The sequence below is a fragment of the Homarus americanus genome, unplaced genomic scaffold (assembly GCF_018991925.1).
Source record: "Homarus americanus isolate GMGI-L3 unplaced genomic scaffold, GMGI_Hamer_2.0 scaffold31037, whole genome shotgun sequence".
NCBI classification, from domain to species: domain Eukaryota; kingdom Metazoa; phylum Arthropoda; class Malacostraca; order Decapoda; family Nephropidae; genus Homarus; species Homarus americanus.
This window is the reverse complement of record NW_024722227.1, coordinates 4,782,772-4,805,301: the sequence shown is the minus strand read 5'-3', so window position 1 is coordinate 4,805,301 and position 22,530 is coordinate 4,782,772. Positions and strand designations below refer to the sequence as shown.

Sequence of the window (22,530 nt, the reverse complement as noted above, 5' to 3'; positions counted from 1 at the left end):
GGCCTAAAGAACCGCCAACCCAGTTCACAATCAGTGAATCCAAATAAACCCATTGCGCTGGAAGAAGGTCTTTTGAGATTGATTCTAATTTGTTCAAAAAGACCAAGTATTACTTCTTGAAACCAAGAAATTAGCTGCACTATGGTGTAATGGTTCTAGCACAACACAAGCTGGCCGCTGGGCGTGTTGTTTACCACCAGAGGTCAAGCGAGTGTTCGGTGATAAAATTCTTGATCAGGATTTAATCGCGAAAAAAAATCATTTGAATATTGATTTTGACACATATTTATTGTTTTCCAATTCTTATTATAATACAATAGTTTTTATTTGATTTTAATAAGGGAAGATTCTACAGACTACCGTCACTTTTAACCTCCCACTGGTAACATGCTCAATGAAGACGGTCCCGCTCAGACCTCCCAAATCCACGAAAACCAGTGGACTGCAGGGCGATAAACCAGTGCTATCGCTGGACCAGGCGGTTTCAATGACTAGTGTGACCGCCACTTAATTTACTAGATGGAAGCAGGTACGATCTAGGTGTCAACCCAAGATGATGAGTGCGTTCTAGTTGAAGTGTCAACCCAAGATGATGAGTGCGTTCTAGTTGAAGTGTCAACCCAAGATGATGAGTGCGTTCTAGTTGAAGTGTCGACCCAAGATGATGAGTGCGTTCTAGTTGAAGTGTCGACCTATGTCAAGATGATGAGTGTGTTCTGGTTGAAGTGTCAGCCCAGGATGATAAGTGCATTCTAGCTGAAGTGTCAAGATGATGAGTGCGTTCTAGTTAAAGTGTCAACCCAAGATAATGAGTGTGTTTTAGTAAGTGTACCAGCGTCAAGGCTACAGGTGCGTTCTAGCATACATACATACTCAAAGGAAGACAACACAGTGGATGCATTCTAGCACATGTAAATACCCTTGTTGCGGTATGTGCGTTCTAACGTGTGGATATATCCTGTACCAGCACATCAACCTCTCTGCCAACTTATTCCCGCGCAACTATAACTAACTTACAACAGCTCAAAAAATGTTAACACACCTGACAAACACATGGTCTCCCAACACACACCTGACAAACACATGGTCTCCCAACACACACCTGACAAACAGATGATCCCCCAACACACACCTGACAAACACATGATCCCCCAACACACACCTGACAAACACATTGCCTCCGCATACCTTCAACAATAAGAAGCTATACAGTACAATACTACTACTCAGAGATACTATATTACATATTTCTCACATCACAACACAATCGCATATTGACCAGCGACCATTTTTTTTCCTTATCAAAAATATTTTCCTTTCTGCCTCAGAGTCAACAGCATCTACACGGTGTCCATCTACACTGTGTATGTAGGTACAGATATTGTATACATAGCGTATACATGGTGTATACACTGGTCCAATAGCATTATTCATGTACGGTTTCACATAATCTGCATGATGTATACATGGTAACACAGTCATATAAACATAGACGTATTATGCTCACGTCTAATGTCCTCGAAACACTGTGTATGGACCCTACACGTTTTCTTATGTTGATGGAGGTTAAACGATTACTATTCGTGTTTGCTGTACCATACTGTACCAGTTACCGTAGGTGTAAGTTGTTTATTTACACTGTAAATCACTGCACCGTGTTTGCTGTCTATCTCACCACACTGCACCAGGTATAACGCCACCAGTCCTCAATACGTGATATATAACAGTGAGCAAAATACTGTTAGATGCAAGGCGTCTCAACTCCCTCACAAGAGCCGATGATCGCCACACTACAACACACAGTGGTTAAGACAAAAGCTCCTCCTGCTGCTGCTCCTCCTTCTTTCTTAAAAAGCAAAACAAAACATTAGAATTCTCGGGTAGTATTGAAATTAATCTTTGCGCTTCATAACTGAGGAAGACGAACACCTCAATAGAGGTTTACGAGGCGTGTGGTCTTCACTAACGCTCTCTTTCTTTGCCCTTTCACCACATAGTGTTCACTGTTCACAACACTTTCCTCACATGTGTGCAGCGCTGCACACACACACACACTCGAACGCAGAACAGCGATACCCAGCTGCACCGAGCCTTGACACAGCACTGGGTAATAGGACAGGGCCGTGAGGTACAGCCTAGTGGCACAGAAACCTAACCAAGTAAGGGACTCAAGCAATCCTTTTCACAGTACGTCACCAGGAGGATGCAACACTATCCCAGGACACAGTAGCGACAGCAACAGCCCAGGACCCGTAGACCGTAGTGGGGGTGGAGGAGGAGGAAGAAGAACACGCACACAGCCGTGACACTACAGGCGTGGGCAGGGCTGTGCTGTCTGGCACTTCTTGGGGCACTACTGGGCACCTCACCCACCACAATCCTGAGGTGCCAGCTCGTGCCACGCCTCACCCTCCTCATCCACCTCCTCCATCACCTACGCCATCACCACCAACAATAACAATAACACCTCACCCTCTTCCTCCACCACCACCACCAACAAATGCCTCGTCCTCCACCATCATCACCACCAACAAGAACAAATACCTCGCCGCCCTCCTCCACCATCACCACCACCAGCAACAACAAATGCCTCATACCTCCTCCTCCACCATCACCACCACCAACAACAACAAATGCCTCGCCGCCCTCCTCCACCATCATCTACCAACAACAACCAAATGCCTCGCCACTCCTCCTCCACCATCATCACCTATAACAACAAATGCCTCCGCCGCCCTCCTCCACCATCACCACACCAACAACAACAAATGCCTCGCCCTCCTCCTCCACCATCACCACCACCAACAACAACAAATGCCCCTCGCCGCCCTCCTCCCCACCATCACCACCACCAACATAACAAATACCTCGCCCTCCTCCTCCCTGCATCACCACCTATAACAACAAATGCCTCGCCCTCCTCCTCCCTACTCACCACCTGCCAACAACAAATGCCTCGCCCTCCTCCTCCCTGCACTCACCACCACCAACAACAACAAATGCCTCGCCCTCCTCCTCCACCAACATCAACAACAAGAATAAATGCCTCGCCCTCCTCCTCCACCATCATCACCACCAACAAGAATAAATGCCTCGCCCTCCTCCTCCACCATCATCACCAACAACAAGAATAAATGCCCCGCCCTCCTCCAACACCAGCAACAAAAACGCTTCATAAAAAACCTGCAGGTGTGTGAGTGTGAGAGGCCTCTTACAGTGACGCAGGCGTGATTAAGAGGGAAAAAAGAGGAGAGGAAAAAAGAGGAGGGAATAAAAGCCAAGAAGAGAAAGAGAGAGAGAGAAAGAGAGATGACTGTATTGCTCAGGAAAATTAATAGATACAATTAAGACAGACGAACAGAGACAGACAGACGAATATATATTTTACTGCCTCGAAGGGAAATGAATACGAACGGTGGAGAATAACCAACACACACATTAACTCCACTAAAGCCAGAAAACGACTAAAATAAGAGGAAAGAGGACAAATAGTGATGATGAGTGAAAATGAAAGAAAGGGGGAAAAATAAAGCCCTCCCATACCGTCCTAACAAAACACAGTATCACACTTATTGATATTTAAGTTACCAGTACACTTGTTAAACTCAAATTCATTTATTGACATTCAAGTTGGCATACCTAAAAGACAACGACACCCACCCCACCTCCTGGAGACTTAAGTGGAACCGAAATACCCAACATGCTAATATGCTATACAGAGATGAAACGGTTGGCGGTCATACAGGAGTAAGCGAGCTTCATGGCGATGTTTACGGTGGCTCAGAGGGGTTGATTTACGCCTGAGGTGGTGAATGTCCCCGTGGTGGTGGTGTAAGGGGAAAGCTGGAAGAAGAGGAGGAGAGACTGGGAGAGAAAGGAGGAGGGAGAGGGGAGGGGAGGAGGAGGAGTAGAGAAGGAAGGGATGGAAGAGGGAGGAGCTAAGGAGAGGGTGGAAGAGGAGATGTAGAGGAGGAGGAGCAAGAAGGGAGGGAGGGAAAGGAGTAGAGGGGAGAAGGAGAGGTAGAGGAGGAGCAAGAAGGGGAGAGGTAGAGCAGGAGGAGTAGGAGGAGGTCCCCATCTCGAGGCTAACAACCCCACCATGAAACAATGTCAACCTCGTCCTCGTTTCACCTCACCTGATTGATGACCGCCGTAGCCTCACGCACGAGCACCATCCAAGCCACGAATACCAATCTGGGACTAGGACACGCTAGAAATAACCAATCTGGGACTAGGACACGCTAGAAATATCAAACTAGGACTAGGACACGCTAGAAATATCAAGCTGGAGTTAGGACGCTAGGACAAGCTATGGTAAGAGATACTAAGCTGCGGCTAGGATAGATGGCTGGAGGCACACAGCTGCGGCTAGGCCAGATGGCTAGAAGTACCCAGTTATGACTAGGACAGATGGCTAGAGGTACCCAGCTGAGGCTAGGACAGATGGCTAGAGGTACCCAGTTGCGGCTAGGACGTAAGGCTAAGTATATCTGTCTATCTACCTAATTACTTCTCTATCTACCTATCTACCTATCCCCATCCCATCCTTGAAAAAATATTATACAGAATAATTTCAATACGACGTAGTGCAAGGTACTTAGAAGAACGTGGCCCCTGAAGCAGCTGAACACAACACAGCAACATACCCCAAGACCTCCTCCTCCCTCGCTGGTGATTCACAAAGGCTCGTATGTTGAATGTTGCTCGTATGTTGAATGTTGCTCGTAAGTGAAGATATAAGAATGTGTACCTAACTATTATAAATACGAGATCTTACCTGCTTGTCCCTCGTGCAAATAAAGACAATTACACCCATACACCCCCACACCCCCCCCACACACACTTCATTACAGGGTCCCTCGATGTTCCTTTGTTACGTCAGCTTCTCTTCTTAAGCTTTATGTGGTGGATATTAATCATACAAAATCAGTAAAAAAAATGAATAAATAATAGATATCAAATAAATTGGATATAAAAAAAATTGAATTTATATTAAAAATAATGTAATTAATAATCCAAATTTGCCGTTTGTTTACACAGTTCTAAAATGCCGTTGAAATTTTACCTGTAACTATTATGTATATTGGTGCTATTTAAACATAATTTTTCATCTAGTTTACGTTAGGGAAGAATTATATTTTTTATATACTTTGATATTAAGTTAGTGGTGTATCTAAGCTTCTAAAGGTACGGGAGTTAGTTTCTATGTTATTGGTTATTATCGCGTGGCCTCTATCGGTCTGCAGCATCTGGGAGGAGGCAGAGTTCCCTTGTGTTTTGCTTGTTGGTGAAGATGTAAATAGACGCCGCTTCAGCTGCGTTGTCAGGGTGTGTGTGTGTGTGTGTGTGTGTTTACTTAGCACAGACATTACTTCCGTTGATACATTTATTTCGTAACAAAGTTGAATATATCAACTTTCTGTATTTCACAACGGATCTGTTAACAGGCACAGTTTACAGGATTCAAAGCAACAGTGGATTGTATCGTATGTGGCAATTTTGTATACTCGTACTGCCTACGTACATTATTACTTGCACCGTCTACAGTATGTACTCTGTAAACCTGTAATGTCTATATAGTACAGTACATGCTGAATTGTGTACTTGCATTGCCTGTATGCGTGCTTACTGTATTGTTTGCTTAACGAATCACGGTGTAATTTTGTCTCCCAACTGGTGCTAAGTGAACGTATCTAGTTAAGGGTTGAGTCTCAGCATAACTTTGATATAATTTCTCTATGTTAATTAAAATGCTCCTCAGGTCAACCAGTCAGGTGTATTCTCGTATTTTCTGCAATGAGAAATATTCACAGTCAAGAACCTCTGACAATTCGACTCCTGCTCATCACGAGTCTCTATTTAGGGAGTTCCGGTCACACGCGCCTTCACACTGACTCACACCTGTTGGCTGCCATCACCCCAGCCTGGTCACTATCCCGCTGGGGGACAATATCCCAATGGACAGTTGCTCACCGACAAAATACCACCACCAGTTTAACAGGGTCTCACTTTAGCCAGGTTCCAGTAGGTGATGAAGCTCTCTGAAACACCCTAATGCACGTATCGCTAAACTACTAGACAGGGCCGTAAATACCTGAAATAATTCGAGAAAATCAATGATCGTGAAATTTGTCCGAGATCGTGTTGGTTTACGTCCATATATATATATATATATATATATATATATATATATATATATATATATATATATATATATATATATATATATATATATATATATATATATATATATATATATGTTATTGAGTTTAGTCGACGTCAATGGCTGTATGGACGGACAGCATTTACAGGTCCCTTCTAGCAACCCGACTAGTTCATTTTTGTTGTTGTCACTGTAGATCTAATTTTAATTATTTCATGAACTTCGACAACTGCAAGGAGGAATTATCACATCATCGAAAATACGTTAACATAGACCAGCTGATACAGTTGCCGAGACGATAATTTAGTCCATTTTGCCATTTTTGAAAGCTCGTTATGGAATGTAAATACTACCGGTATATATAGTATGCATACAAAAAAAAAAAAAAGACACACAAGTCTGTAATCGTCGTGTGTATTCTTAGAACTTGGCTGGACATTAGGTCCTCGACCCTGAACTGTGGGGCCACTGGCAACACTGTCAGGTTTCCAACACTTTAAATGTTATGGCGCACTTTTTCCCGCCTCGAACTTTTGTTCCTACACACGAAATTCATTATTCTATTTTCCTCTGTATCTTTGATGGTATAAAATACTGTTGCTATACCCTGTGTGAGTATGTAAGCTCTTCATTCGCAAGAGGATATTAGATATACTTCTTACAGAGCTTTTTGAGGAATACAATACAATTATAATGTAGGATTCCCGCTTTCTTGATATTCTTGAAAAATCAAACTTCTGTTAATGTAATAAATCGGACTACATATTTAGTGTTCAAAGCAACCTTTCAAGAACATAAGGAGTCTGCAATAGGCCGGTTGGCCTGTGCATGGCAACTCCGGTCGAGAGTTACTACCACTCTCATCCATGAATCTATCCAGTCTCCTTTTGAAACTTTGCAGCGTTCCAGCACTTACTACAAAGTTGCTAAGCTTGTTCCACTCGTCCACCACCCTATTTGTGAACCAGTTTCTTCCTATCTCCCTCCTAAACCTAAACTTATCCAACTTAAATCCGTTGCTTCGAGTCCTATCCTGCTCGGATATTATAAGAACTTTATCTATATCCCCTTTATTGATTCCTTTCACCCACTTAAATACTTCTATCATATCTCCCCGCACTCTTCGTCTTTCTAGGGAATGCAAGTTTAGTTTATTTAACCTATCCTGATATGGAAGATTTCTAAGTCCCGGAATCATTTTCGTCATTCTTCGCTGCACCGACTCTAGTGAATTGATATCCATTCTATAATAAGGGCACCAGAACTGAACCGCATAATCGAGGTGCAGCCTGACTAGCACAAGATATAGTTGCAATAAGACCTCTGCACTCTTATTACTTACACTTCTAGATATAAAACCCAATACTTTGTTTGCCTTATTTCGAACATTAACACACTGTTTTCTAGGCCGTAGGTCCGGGCTTACAAGTACCCCTAGGTCTCTTTCACAAGTCGACTTCTCTCTGTTGATACATTGGACAGTATTTGTTCTTCCAATATTAAGTACGCTGCACTCGCTGGTGTTGAATTTATTTCGTTCATTTACTTATTCACATGTAATTATATATATATATATATATATATATATATATATATATATATATATATATATATATATATATATATATATATATATATATATATATATATATATAATTTTTTTAATTACGACTGGAGGGAGTGAAATAAATTATTTTTGCTTTAATGTTGCCACTGTCAACTGGACCTCCCCCCCTCCCATCTTCCACCCCATCTCTTAAAAAAATATATATTTTAGTACTCAATGGAGAATCCAGCGAATCCGTAGGTTATGGAAATCTAAAAACAACAACTGACATCACCAACTGACAGCTGTGCCACACATGGTATACACCTGATGAACCCGGTCATGACTGAACCCCAATACCGAAACACCGAATCCTTACAGATATAACTGAACCGAAATATTTAATTGATGAATCCTCGTTTTTTTCTTATGATTGATGATACATTAGTGTTAGTTAAAACTATTGTTGTGAGAGTTTAAGAATTTGTACAGAAATTAACTTGTGTGTGGAAGATATTTACTGGGTTTAATTCCTGGATTAGTTCTAACACTACACAACTCTACCACACCATCACAACACTACCACACTACCACCACCACAACATTACCACACTACCACCACACCACCACCACAACACTACCACACTACCACCACACCACCACCACAACACTACCACACTACCACCACACCACCACCACAACACTACCACACTACCACCACACCACCACCACAACACTACCACACCACCACAACACACAAAAACCACTACCACACCACCACAACACCAACACAACCACTACCACACCACATAACCACAACCACTACCACACCACCACCACAAACACCACTACCACACCACCACCACAAGCACCACTATCACCCATCACTGTCATACAACTACCACCACCTGCAGCTGCTGACGGTGGTATGAGAGAGAGGATATACCTTCTGTGGCAGATGGTGTGTGTGTGTGTGTGTGTGTGTGTGTCGGAGTGTGTGTGTGTGAATTCCTGTTTCCTTCCCACGCTTCTCACACATACAGAGGCATTTGTGTTCAAATGTAACAGGCTGCCAATACGAACATGAAGTTACACACACACACACACACACACACACACACACACACACACAACACACACACACACACACACACACACACACACACACACACAAACATACTGACCTCATTCCGTCATAGTAGCACAAACTAACACTCACACATTAACCCAATTTAACACGAGACTTAACAAATTTAACCCCTGGACCTTCTCCTTGCTCTACATCACCTGTTTTGGAGAGAGAGAGAGAGTGAGAGAGAGTGAGAGAGAGAGAGAGAGAGAGAGAGAGAGAGAGAGAGAGAGAGAGAGAGAGAGAGAACAAGATACGTTCCCACATCTTCATAAAAGTGAGAAAAAATCAACTTACGACTTGAGCATCCCAGCTGTAGTTACGGTCTTATCTAGCTTAAGTGGACCAGGGTGGATCATGTAGAGAGTGTGTGTGTGTGTGTGTGTGTCTTGGCCAGGTTGTTCCAAAGTCATTACCGTCGCCACCACCACTTCCTCCGCCGTCCGTCTAGTGTGGAGGGTGTTGTGAGTGATGAGTGGTGGCCTTGACACACACACACACACACTTTATCTCAAGTTCTACCCCGTTTTAAGAACATCTTTCTCTAAATGCTGTACGACAGTTTGAAGCGGGAGGACTGACAGTTCTCAGGGGCCCCTTTCTCCCGGTGATTGTGTACAGTCAAACCATAATTACGCTAACAATATGACAAACCGGAGAAAATTATTTGTACAAAGCTCTGGCATCTGGCTACACATTGGTCCAGCTTTACATGATTATGTGGAGCTACCAGTGACACTACAGCTATTTCTCTCATATGTTATAATGGAATTTGCTATTCTATGCAATCCTAAATTGGAGAAATTTATTGTAAATCGAAGAATAAAAAAATATAATGAAAGCAAGTATTAGCATATCCCTTTTTTATAATTTTTAAAAGAATTCGCCCGATTGTGTTACTGTATTAACTATACGTGATATACAGACACTCACTATATCGTATTAGTTACACAATACGTCACACAATCAGAAGTATCTGCCAGGATGGGTCGATGACTTCCAAAATGCTACATGCAACTCATGATGTTCCAGGTGGGTTGGTATACATGGCTCTGTGGTATACTGATCCTGCTACATTTGGTAACAGAACATTATATTAATTCCACCAAAATAATTGCACATTGTATTACCTATGTAAATCTATGTCCCAATATTTATCATCTGTGGTCTCATATTGTTACACACATAGTGTGGACAGATACTTCTTTGAGATACTGTACGTAACTGGTTGGCATAAAATAAAGCACAAATTTAACACCAATTACAAGACAAACTTGCACTGAGAATACCTTAACTTGATACACTCCCTTAGTTACACTTTGGAGACAAAATTCATGCTCAGAATCTCGGGAAAGATCGCGTACTGTTGTGAAGTGAACGTATTTAGTTAAAGTAAAGTCTCAGTGCAATTTTGATGCCATTTTTTGGACACTGGTGTCATTGTGTTTTAACTTACCCAGACTCACACGTCAAGGCTCTACCAACCACACAAGAGCTCCACTCTGGTTCATCTTCGCCACTTATACAGAGAACAAGGACTGTCAGCCGGGTGGTGTCAGCACTAAGATCACTGTAGCCAGGTGGCGTCAGCATTGGGTTGCGTCAGGAGTGTGGAGTCAGTACTAAGACTGCATCAGCCGGGTGGTGTCATATTAGGACTGCGTCAGCGAAGTGGAGTCAGCACTAGGACTAAATCAGCACGGTGGTGGCACTATTAGAACTATCAGTAGGATGGTGTCAGCACTATATTGCGTCAATACTAGGATTGCGTCAGCAGTGTAAAATCACCACTACAATAAGATGGTGTCAGCTGAGTGGTGTTAGCACTCGGATTGCGTCAGATGGGTGGCGTCAGCATTAGGACTCAGCAGGATGGTGTAAGCACGAGGATTGCATTAGCTAGTTGGTGTCAGCACTAGTCAGCTGGGTGGCGTCAACAGCAGGTGACTGGCTGACATGGCTTTTAGTTCTGTTTACACTTTTTTTCAGGGTCACTTGTCATGCCTGTAGCCAAACTCTCTCTCTCTCTGCCTTTGTTTTTATCTTTTATTCCGCTTCCGCCACTTATCAATCTTCCTCTCTCCATTTAACTCTCTATCTCAATTTAAAGGAAGTGTGTGTGTGTGTGTGTGTGTGTGTGTGTGTGTGTGTGTGTGTGTGTGTGTGTGTGTGTGTGTGTGTGTGTGTGTGTGTGAGAGAGAGAGAGAGAGAGAGAGAGAGAGAGAGAGAGAGAGAGAGAGTGTGGGTATTCCTGGGTGTGGCGTCGACGTCAGAGGGCCACTTGGCGCCCCCAGGTAGCGTCCCACATAATATTTCATCGCCGTATTGACTCCCGGGGCACTACACACGGGCACGACATACCTGGCACTATACTCCTGGGGCACGACATACCCTGGGCACGACACACCCTGGCCACTATACACCCAGGGCACGACATACCCTGGCACGACACACCCGGGCACGACACACCTGGGCCACTATACCCCAGGGCACGACACACCCGGGGCACGACACACTCTCGGGCACGACACACCTGGGGCACGACATACCCTTGGCACGACACACCCGGCCACTATACTCCCAGGGCACGACATACCCTTGGCACGACACACCCGGGTGACACACCTGGGGCACGACACACTCGGGGCACCTTGGCACACACACATACCCTGGGGCACTACACACACCTGGGTACACACCCGGGTACTACACACCCCGCACACACCCGGGGCACGACACCTGGGCACGACACACCGGGGGCATACATACCTGGGCACGACACGACATACCTGGCACGACATACCCAGGGCACGACACACCCGGGGCACGACACACCCGGGGCACGACATACCCTGGGCACGACACACCCGGGGCACGACACACCCGGGGTACTACACACCTGTGGGCCGTTCAACCAAGGAAACACAAGAACAAATACATGTAATGATGAACAATAACATGAGGACATCAACAGAATAACAGTGGAACATTAACAGGATAACAGGAGAACAACAGGATGATAAGAACAACAGGATAACCGTGGAATATCAACAGGGTAACGGGAAAGCAACAGGAGACCAACAACAGAACAACGGTAGAACAACAGGATAACAACAGTAGGGAGGGAGAGAAACAGACGGATTGGTGTTGGTCATTGGCCAGGGTCTATTTGTGACGTGTTGGTTGCTATCTCTCTCCTGTTGTCTCTCCTGTTGTACCGTTATATCTCCCATTGTACCGTTGTATATCCTATTGCACCGTTATATCTCCTGTTGTCCCGTTATATCTCCAGTTGTACCGTTATATCTCCCATTGTACCGTCGTATATATCCTGTTGTACCGTTATTTTTCCTGTTTTATTGTTATTTTTCTTGAACAGTATTGTTTTACTGTTGTATTCCCTCCTGTTGCACCGTTGTCTCATGTTCTACTGTTTCTTTCCCTCCTGTACTGTTATCTGCTGTTGTACTGTTCTCTCTCCCTACTGTTGTCTCTGTCTCTTCCGTTGTCTCCTGTTGTAACGTACTCTCTCCCGTTCTACTGTGCGATAATTTAACCTACACTACTACGATAATTTAACCTACACTACTACGATAATTTAACCTACACTACTACGATAATTTAACCTACACTACTACGATAATATAACCTACACTACTACGATAATTTAACCTACACTACTACGATAATTTAACCTACACTACTCCGATAATTTAACCTACACTACTACGATAATTTAACCTACACTACTACGATAATTTAACCTACACTACTACGATAATTTAACCTACACTACTACGATAATTTAACCTACACTATAATTTAACCTACACTACTACGATAATTTAACCTACACTACTACGATAATTTAACCTACACTACTACGATAATTTAACCTACACTACTACGATAATTTAACCTACGATAATTTAACCTACACTACTACGATAATTTAACCTACACTACTACGATAATTTAACCTACACTACTACGATAATTTAACCTACACTACTACGATAATTTAACCTACACTACTACGATAATTTAACCTACACTACTACGATAATTTAACCTACACTACTACGATAATTTAACCTACACTACTACGATAATTTAACCTACACTACTACGATAATTTAACCTACACTACTACGATAATTTAACCTACACTACTCCGATAATTTAACCTACACTACTACGATAATTTAACCTACACTACTACGATAATTTAACCTACACTACTACGATAATTTAACCTACACCAGCACGATAATTTAACCTACACTACTACGATAATTTAACCTACACTACTACGATAATTTAACCTACACTACTACGATAATTTAACCTACACTACTACGATAATTTAACCTACACTACTACGATAATTTAACCTACACTACTACGATAATTTAACCTACACCAGCACGATAATTTAACAAACATTGAATAAATAAAATTGGAGACATTAAATAAACCCATAAAGACGTAGTTTACCAATGAACTTAATAATATTGTACTGGCCAATAGAAATCATCGCAATGAGGGAACTGACCAATGAAAACTGGAAATAAACACGAACAATCCTTTACGGGAGTCATTTACAAACACAACACTACGCCGTTTACAGTTTGTCTTTTACAAACGAGTCATTTATACGCTGTTATTTACAATGTTTGCTTTTTTTACAGCCATTGGTCAACAGTCATTTACAACAAACATTTTCACTGTTTATTTACAAATGTATACACTGGACACTTCCCTTTGTTGTCTAATTTTACACATTTAACAATTGCCAACATATATAATTGGCTGGTGGTTATATGTTGTGGCAATAGATAGATAGATAGACTTTTTAATGCACAAAAACACTGACAGAAAGAAAGAGAGACGCGCACAAACACACACACACACACACACACACACATCTGCCTGGAGAGTAATGTATGGAACCCAAAACAGTATGTTACATATAAAAGCTCTCCTCATGCACCAAACACCTGTGGGGTACCGAGTCTCCCCACCAGAGTAACACGTAAAGACGTTCAGGGTATGAAGGCAACACCCGGCACTGAGGTCATGTAATCGTTCCCATACTCATAATTTTTACGTCAATATGATAGATGATGTTTTGAGGTCCTGTTGTCATCTCCAGCAGGTAGGTCTGTGAGGCAGGGTGGTGCTGTGAGGTCAGGACACCAATAGAATGGTGTTGTGACCTTAGGAGGAACGAGGAGAGGCGCTCTGAACTGTGAGGAAGATCGCCCTCGAGTACTCACGGAATGTGGCCTGGACCAGCCTGCGGTACATCTCGACGGAGGCCTTACGATGAACCATCCTGTGGGTGATAGCCTGATACCTCCTCCGGAAGTCCTTTTCGCTGCACGTCGACTCTACCGACGCACGTCTAACTGTGGAGTAGGAAGGACGGGAGGAGGTCAGGCGAGTAAGAGGCCTTCAAAATTCAACGATTAGATAGTGTTTACATATGCTTATATACTTATCTAACTTAATACACCACCTTTAAGTCTATGAATATATATTAGATATTCTTCCTAAGGCACCAGATTTACGAAACTATCACCACATGATATTTACTACACCTAAATGTTATACCTAAACCTGTATTTCTCTTACTTCTGTTCTTCTGGCTTAGTTTTGCCTCCTTATCAACAAACTCCTTCGTGTCTTGTTGATCCTGCACGGTTTCCTGTATGAGGTCCTTCAAGGTGTCCTGCAGGCTGTCTTCCATGACATCCCTTAAAGTGTCCTGCCGGGAGTCGGGCCTCGAGTCAGGTTCAGGTGTGTCGCAGGGCTCAAAGCCGTCATCAAATCCGGGTATTCTGAGGTGGTGAGGCATGGGGCTGGGTGACCCCTCGTCCCTCCGCCATACCTGCAACACAACGTCACACACCGAGGTTACACACACCCCAAGTGTTAAAGCATCGTCATCAATAGGTTAAACCACTGTCCCTGTGTTAAGCCATTGTCCTTAAAGTGTTAAACTATCGTCCTTAAAGGGCTATATCATCGTCGTTCATGAAAATGTTAACATATGATAAGAAAATACCTTAAGGGCACCATACTTAACAGCTTAATATAATTATATCCTAAGACTAAGAAACCCCCAGGATGTCCCCCTCACCTTGGCCTCATCGCTGGGGTCCACGTAGAGCCAGGGGGCATTGCGGTAGGGTTCGAGGTAGATGCCCTTCTCGTCGTCGTCGCTGTCATGGCGGGGAGTGTCACCCTGCTCTAGACTGATAGGCGTCATCCTGTGGTGAGGGAGGGAGTTAGTGGGTTCTTGCACCTAACTTAACCTAAAATAACCTCGCCTAACTTTAACCAAATTTATCTTATTCTAATCTACCCTAATCTAGCTTCAACAAACATAACCTCTCCTAACCTATAATGTAATCCAGCTTAACCTAATTCAAATTATTCTAGATTAACCTAACAAAACCAAACTCAGTACAGCTTGATACGACCTACCTTAACCTGATCTGCCTTAACTCAATCAAATGCAATTTAATCTAACCCAACTCAGCATAAAGTGACCCAACCTAACCCAAAGTAAAGCTACCCAACCCACTTGACCTGACCTAACCCAACATAAAAACACCCAACTATAATTATTCTAACCAAATCCAACCCAAGCTAACTTGTCCTGGCCTAACCCAATGTAAGGAGTTGCTATGTGCACACAAAGAATTATTATATACCCACAAAGAGTTATTACAGGTACACATTATTATTAAGTGTACAGAGTTGCTAGGTATATACAGAGTTGTTACATGTAAATAAAGAATTGTTACATGCTCTTATTAATAAACATGATACAGTACTTAGAAATAACAGGAGGTGAAGAACACTCTAAGAACTCAGAGAAAACCTTGGAAATCAATAAAGCATGAAGCCTACAGCTGTACCTTCCCACACAAGTACTTACCCCCAGTCCTTAGTGAATGTGTTTCTCTCCTCAGATTTGGCTCGATACCCCACAGTGCGAGGCCTGGAGGGTTCCCTGTCAGAGAAGCGACGCTCAACTGTCACTCCGGACCCAGCTGGTGGTGTGGGCCGAAGCAACCCCTCCCTGGATGCTGGTCGCTCTCCACACTGTACACAGAGAGCTGGCCGGCTGTCGTCGTCAAGCTGTTCCCGACTTCCACCCAAGAACACATTGTCAGACCCGGGACTCATAGATCTTAGAGACTCGGCACTTCTCCTGGAGTCTTTCATTGGTGCGATAGCGAGGAGTTTACTCTCCGGCAGCTGCAGTGGTCTCTCCCTGGACGTAGGACTCTGGCTGCCTGTCCTCAGGTACCCAGTCACAACGCCTGACGGCTTGAGGAGATCCTGAGTCTCTTTTCCTGTGATGGTTATGTCTGCCGAGTGTCTTTTCACCACCTCGGGAGTCTCACGGGCTGAGCCAACAGGTATTTCACTCATTCTTTTCATTGGTTCACCTCCAGGTTTCTGGATTCTGATTGGACTCTGACGTTGGTGGATCTCCACAGGATGAGTGACTGTCTTCTCTATTTTTGATGCTACAGAATCCCTTATAGGACTGATTTGCTGAATTCCTGTTCGTCTCGGACTCTGTCTTGGACTTTCCCTCAGTGGACTTTCTCTTGCCTTACTTATGATCTTTCCAGGACTTTGTCTTTCACTCATTTGTTTCACTGGACTTTCCCCTGGAAAACTGGGAGTCTCACCTTTTTTTCCTGGACTATCCTTTGATCGTCTACCAGGACTACGTCCTTTAGGGGGGTGTCTGGGACCCTCAGAGTAAGACTCATCGGAAGTATCAACGTCCATAGTTCTCTCGGGAGGAGTCATGGGGGTTCGAATTGGCGTCCAGTCCTCAAGTCTGAATCCTTCATGCATGGCTGGGCTCCTCACCATCCCTGGCGTCGTGATCTCCTCTGATTTACGTTTAGCTTTGTCGTGTTTGGTCTTGGTGGGTTTGGCTTCACTTGATGGAACTTCTGTTTCTTTGTCGCTTGGACTCTCATCCTTCGACCGCATGGCCTGGAGGTCCTCAACACTGGCAAGATCAATTTTAACAGATTTCTTGGGTTTATCAAACACTTTCAGTTTTTTCTCCATTTCTCCAGTCTTTAGGTCATCCGGTTGTGGCCAGCTGGGAGCCTCCCCAAACATGGTGACCCCCGGAGGGAAGTCTAACTTCAGTGCCTGTTTGGTCCTTTCTCTCTCTTCTTCTGACCACGACTGTTGACTCTGACCTCGAATTTCAGACAACTCACCTTTGTCGTTGTCCTCGAAATACTTTGAATACCTTCTGTTGTCATCCTTGGTGACTTTCCCTCCAGCAGAGTAACGTTTCTTGATGGCTCCAGTCTTGCTCTCCTCCGGACACTTTTCTTGTCTTCTCACTGTTGTGTCAACTTCAATGTCATCAATTTCCCGATACTCCAGCGACAGGGGTGAAGTCTCCCTTGAGGGTGACAATCTATCTGGCTTGGGTGGCACTTCTGGCTTAGGTAAAAAGGTGGGTTTGGGAGGGATCTCAGGCTTGACTTTCGTTTCTATGATCTTATCAGATTCTTCACCAAGCGAGTAGTCGATGTAATAGCTGGCGGACGTGGTGGTGTCGCCGTCTGGGGAAGTGAGGTCTTGAGCTGTCTCGAAGTCGCTGACAACACTGAGACCCTCTGTGATGTCACTTAGCTCGTGGTGCTCCAGGCTGGCCAGGACCTCGCTCATCTCGGGGCTCATGAACTTGGGCGTCAAGGCTTCGTCCTCATATATATCAGCCATCCCAGGGGGGGAAGATACGTGTCTCTCTTCTAAAGAATAACTTCGACGAGCGTCTTGGTCATTGATGCTGTTCTCTGTAGCCGTGATGTAATCTTCCGAGGTCTCTGATTGGTCAGTTGGGTGGGAGTCGGTGCGAGAGAGGTCAGATTTGGACGTCATCGTGTTGGTGGTTCCCGATACCGGACTCCTGGACGTTTCCTGCTCTGTGAAGAGACTACTGGACGAGTCCGACTCCGGGGAGGCCAATCTTCTGGCGTCGTCCCGGAAGTCGGAAGTTTTGATTGGTGTTTGTGATACTGACTCTCCGTCCTTCATTTCCTGGACCAATTTAGCCATGATATTTTCCTCTATTATAATATCACCTTCAAACTCTTCTTCTTCAACAACTTCAGACTTTATGGTCATAGATTCTCCACTTCGTATAGAGCTGTAGTCATTGTCTGTTGAGCCAGCGATGGCTTTATCTCTCTCACTGGAGGTCGTGCTGATGGTCACTCCTTGAGAACTATCAGATATCACATTCTCACTCATGCTCGTCGGCTCGTCCTCGATGGATGAGAGTGTGGTGGCGCTGTGAACGAGACTTGATACCCGTAGACGTGGCAGCAATTCGTCGTCAAGGTCCTCCTCGAAGCTGCCGGCAGTAGGGAGGCTCTTGTGACGTGTCGATGGCGTAGTGGCCGCCGAGGAGTGGTCCGTCAAGTGGAAGCTCCCGTTTTCTGAGTCTGAAGCAATGACCTGAGAAGACGCTGCTAAGGCTCGCTGTACTACCGTCACTTGACTCTCACTCATCGATTCTTCCAGGTGGTCCCCGAACTCTCCAACTCCCATTGCTTCGCTGGGCGTCCCGGCATAAAACATGGGCGACCCAGCCCTAGCACAAAGCCCTTCTACGTATGACCCGGTTTCGAGTAATGATGGCCCACTTTCGGCCAGGGAATCTAGTGATAAGGCTGCAAGTTGGCTTTGCAAGTGTTCCTCAGTCCGGAATTCATTTGGATCAAAAGTTTTTAGATCTGAATCAGTCGATACTTGCGATAACTTTCTCTCAAAGGGTAATATGGAAGGGAGAATTTCCTTATGGAGCATATTTTCATGGAACTCTTCCTCCTCTTCTATAAAGGAATCTGGGGTGAATATCCTACTGCGGGAGAGGTCACGGGAGACCTCATTCACACACTGGGGCTCAATGACCTCCTCCTCGTTGTCACTGTAGCCATTAATGTCGACCTCGAGGTAACCCGAGGCCAAACTCAAGGCTTTCCGACGCTCTGACAGTATCTCACCCTCGGAAAGTGTCTTCTGCAGGAGGCCTCGACGTGGCTTATGTGGGGAAGAGTCGATGAAGATCTCTTGGTAATTTTGTCGGAATTTGAGAGGAGGGGGCGGAGGTCCTTCGTCTAAGGTTATGTCAAAGGTGGAGAATCTTGGAGGACATGGCGGAGGGCCCTCAGACATGGCTCTGGTGGGCAGTGGAGGTTCGGTGAGGTCATCCAGGTCATAGATCTCATACTGGACACCCTCGTAGCGTGCGACCTCAGAGAGGCTCTTCACCAGCTTGCGTCGCCCACCTTCGCCATTAGTCTGAGCTCCCTGAGAGATCATTTCAGCCTACGGATCAAAGACAGTCTTAGAAAATAACCAACAGAGACATTACTTAACTTACTAATTTCTTACTGAGATATGACGTTATCAACTGATAACTATACTGAACAGCACTGAATATCTTGCTGATGTAAATTATGCTCCAAATAGTACTAAGAAAAAATAAAGTTTCAAAGAATATATGATATTGTTGAATGATATGGAACAAAAGAACTTACAGTTTACTGAAAAGGTTAAGAAACCAATTATTTCACTGAATAAATTAAGAAACTACATCACTGAACCAAACTGTAGAGTAAATAGTAAATTTGAACAAAACTTCACTAATTTTAATATTCAAACTGAGCATATTATAAAATTAAACAAATGGAGAAGACAGTGATGAGACCTCTACATTATTAAATACTGTACTTTATATACCAGGTATTATAAGTTAATGTAAATATGTTAAAGGAACATATCAGGGCCTCAGGAGGTTACAAAATTGGCAAGGTACTCATGTATGTATATATATATATATGTGTGTGTGTGTGTGTGGCAGGTCTACTTTAAACGCCTGAAATAACACTTAAACACCTGCAAGAAATCAGGTGTGTCGGGTATCACATATATCTCCCCAACACACCTGATGTTCTTGTACATGTTTCAGTTCAGAAGTTCAGAGCTGACGTGACACATACACACACACACATAAAAATTTCATGCCAACTTTAAACCCGACATAACCCTCACAAGTTATAAAACATCAAACACATGTTAAAACAGATTACAATGTTAATAATAATCATTCCCAAGTAACTGATTATAATGTTAATATAAATCATCCATGGAAATAAATTATAGTTGTTAAAATAAATCATCCAAATGTCCCCCACCTTCTCACTGGCGGGACTAAGCGAGAGGTGAGGCAGGGATTTCCTCACCACCCCGGCGTCCGTCTGGGTCGCCTGAGTCCTCATGCATGACCGCTTCAGTTTCTCTGTTGGGTTGCAAGAGGTCGTCTCACTCAGGGAGGTGGGCCGGAGGAGGTGGGAGGAGGAGGAGGGTGTTGTTAAGTTACACAGACACACGAAAGATAAGGGAAAGTGGGCAGGAAGGTGATTATCTGGAGAAAGACGATCAAAACAAAAGAAAGAGAGAGAGAGAGAGAGAGAGAGAGAGAGAGAGTTTTCTTTGACATTTATGGAAGGCAGAGTAGGGAAGGGTACTAAGAGATTGTGAGGAGAGAGAGGAGAGAAATATCGTTTTATTTGACATATACAAGAGATAAGTAGACAAGTATAAATGGTCACATACTCTCCATCAAGAAAGATATTATCAAAGGAAAAGCAACCACAATACAAGTTGGAAAAAGATATAGATTATTTAGGTTTAGTCAGGAACTTACAGAAAAAGGGAAAATGGTCTGTTTTCAAGGAGGAATTATCGGAGTGTAAGCGACCCAAAACATAAGACTCGGAGGATGTGGATCTTTTTGCTTTGCTTGGGGGGGAGGGGCTGGATAGGACTGAAAATACTGTGTTATGGTTCTAAGGAAATATTGCAATACTACATCTTCCTTTGACGAGGTACAGTAGAAGGAAGTAGATGACGTTATGATAAAAATAAGAAGAGGGAAAGAGATAAACAAGGAGAAGGGGGAGAGGGAGGAAGTTGTGTATTATCACGATAAGAGACAAAAATGGGAAAAAATCAATAAAAGGGAATTGACGAGGAGGAAGAGGAAGTGGAGTATGTTATGATAAAGAAGTAATGAAGAAAGAGATGAAGACAAACAAGAATTTGTAACTGGGGATGAACAAGGTGGAAACAGGCAAAGATTGATAAGAAACAGAATAAAGAAATTTAGAAAAACAAGAGATATAACAAGGAATAAGCAAAGAGGAGTCAATGGATGTTATGACAGAAGAAGAAGGAAGAAAGAAGGAAGAAGAAAGAAGGAAGAAGAAAGAAGAAGATGAAGAAGAAGAAGAATTCAATATTCCTACACAACAGACTACAACAGGACCAACAGGTGTCAACAGATGGAAAAACACCTGTTAACAGAGCAACAGGGGGAGGAGGGGGGGGCAGTGTTAAGGTGTAACTGAAGAAAATAACATCTGTTGAGGTAATGTTAGAGTTTTGTAAGTTAATGTCCAGGTAATATTAGTGTTGAAGTTAATATATAAAGATAATGTTATTGTGTTAATGTTAATATGTGAAGTTAATGCTCCAAATGTTTATTAACGTCTACTGCATTCACCTCCAACCTAAATATTACTCGAAGGTTCCTACGTTAAATTTTCCTCCTAACTGTAGATGTGAAAACGATCCTAATTAATTCACTTTAACTACGACACCAAGATATATTCAAAATGGTGTCGAAACTACATTGAGACTGTACCTAGTATAAATGGAATCAACGGTCGTGAGTTAAGGGGAAAAATTCACTTACGATTTTGGGAGGGAGGGATTTGGGAAGGTGTATTATGTCACATGGAACTTGTCGTAAGTGTGTAGTGAACTTTTGTAATTAGCGGAGGACACGAGAGAGAGAGAGAGAGAGAGAGAGAGAGAGAGAGAGAGAGAGCACATAAGGAACTGCTCTGCTACGCTACAAAGGACGCCAACTCAGCTTCCGTCAATCAGTGCCACATTGATCAAGGCATCGCTCATTGTAAACGTCTATGGTCGTTTATGGTGCTAACTGAGCAGAGCAAAGCAAAGCAGAGCAAAGCAGAGCAGAGCCTCGTTTAACAAAATAAGCTTTCTTTTAAATAATGTGTGTGTGTGTGTGTGTGTGTGTGTGTGTGTGTGTGTGTTATAATATTCGGTAACTGCATTTTAATTTTAATTTCTTTACTCTGCATCACGTTTCGTCACGGTTGCATAGCTAAAACCCAAGTGCACAGCCGCAGCAGGAGTGCATAGCTCTAACACAGCCCCATAGTTCTAAACGCATGGCTATAACTAGAACGGCTGGCTATAAATCAAGGTGCATAGCTATAACAAGTACATAATTAAACTCAAGCTCATAATATACGAGTGCCTAGTTACAGTAAAAGTGCATTTTATTATAGAAACTCAAAGTTATGGCAAGAGCGTATAGCTACCACACGAGTACATAGCCATGACAGAAGTGTATAGCTGCCACACGAGTACATAGCTATGACAGAAGTGTATAGCTACCACACGAATACATAGCTATGGCAGAAGTGTATAGCTGCCACACGAGTACATAGCCATGGCAGAAGTGTATAGCTACCACACGAGTACATAGCTTTGGCAAAAGTGTATAGCTACCACACGAGTAAATAGCCATGA

General features: G+C 43.5%; 1 protein-coding gene across 2 annotated transcripts in view; it reads right to left on the bottom strand.

Moving 5' to 3' along the window:
* Positions 1-22,530, bottom strand: part of LOC121862321 — a 99,738-nt gene that overhangs the window by 29,962 nt on the left and 47,246 nt on the right. The window contains exons 7-11 of one of the 2 annotated variants that reach the window (XM_042360492.1): positions 20,100-20,203; positions 15,788-19,230; positions 14,984-15,113; positions 14,476-14,731; positions 14,118-14,249 (exon numbers count right to left, since the gene is read on the bottom strand). In XM_042360492.1, the coding sequence (XP_042216426.1) occupies positions 14,118-14,249; positions 14,476-14,731; positions 14,984-15,113; positions 15,788-19,230; positions 20,100-20,203 (4,065 nt within the window). The remainder of the gene's footprint in view (positions 1-14,117; positions 14,250-14,475; positions 14,732-14,983; positions 15,114-15,787; positions 19,231-20,099; positions 20,204-22,530) is intronic. The other variant, XM_042360493.1, reaches the window with a different exon arrangement.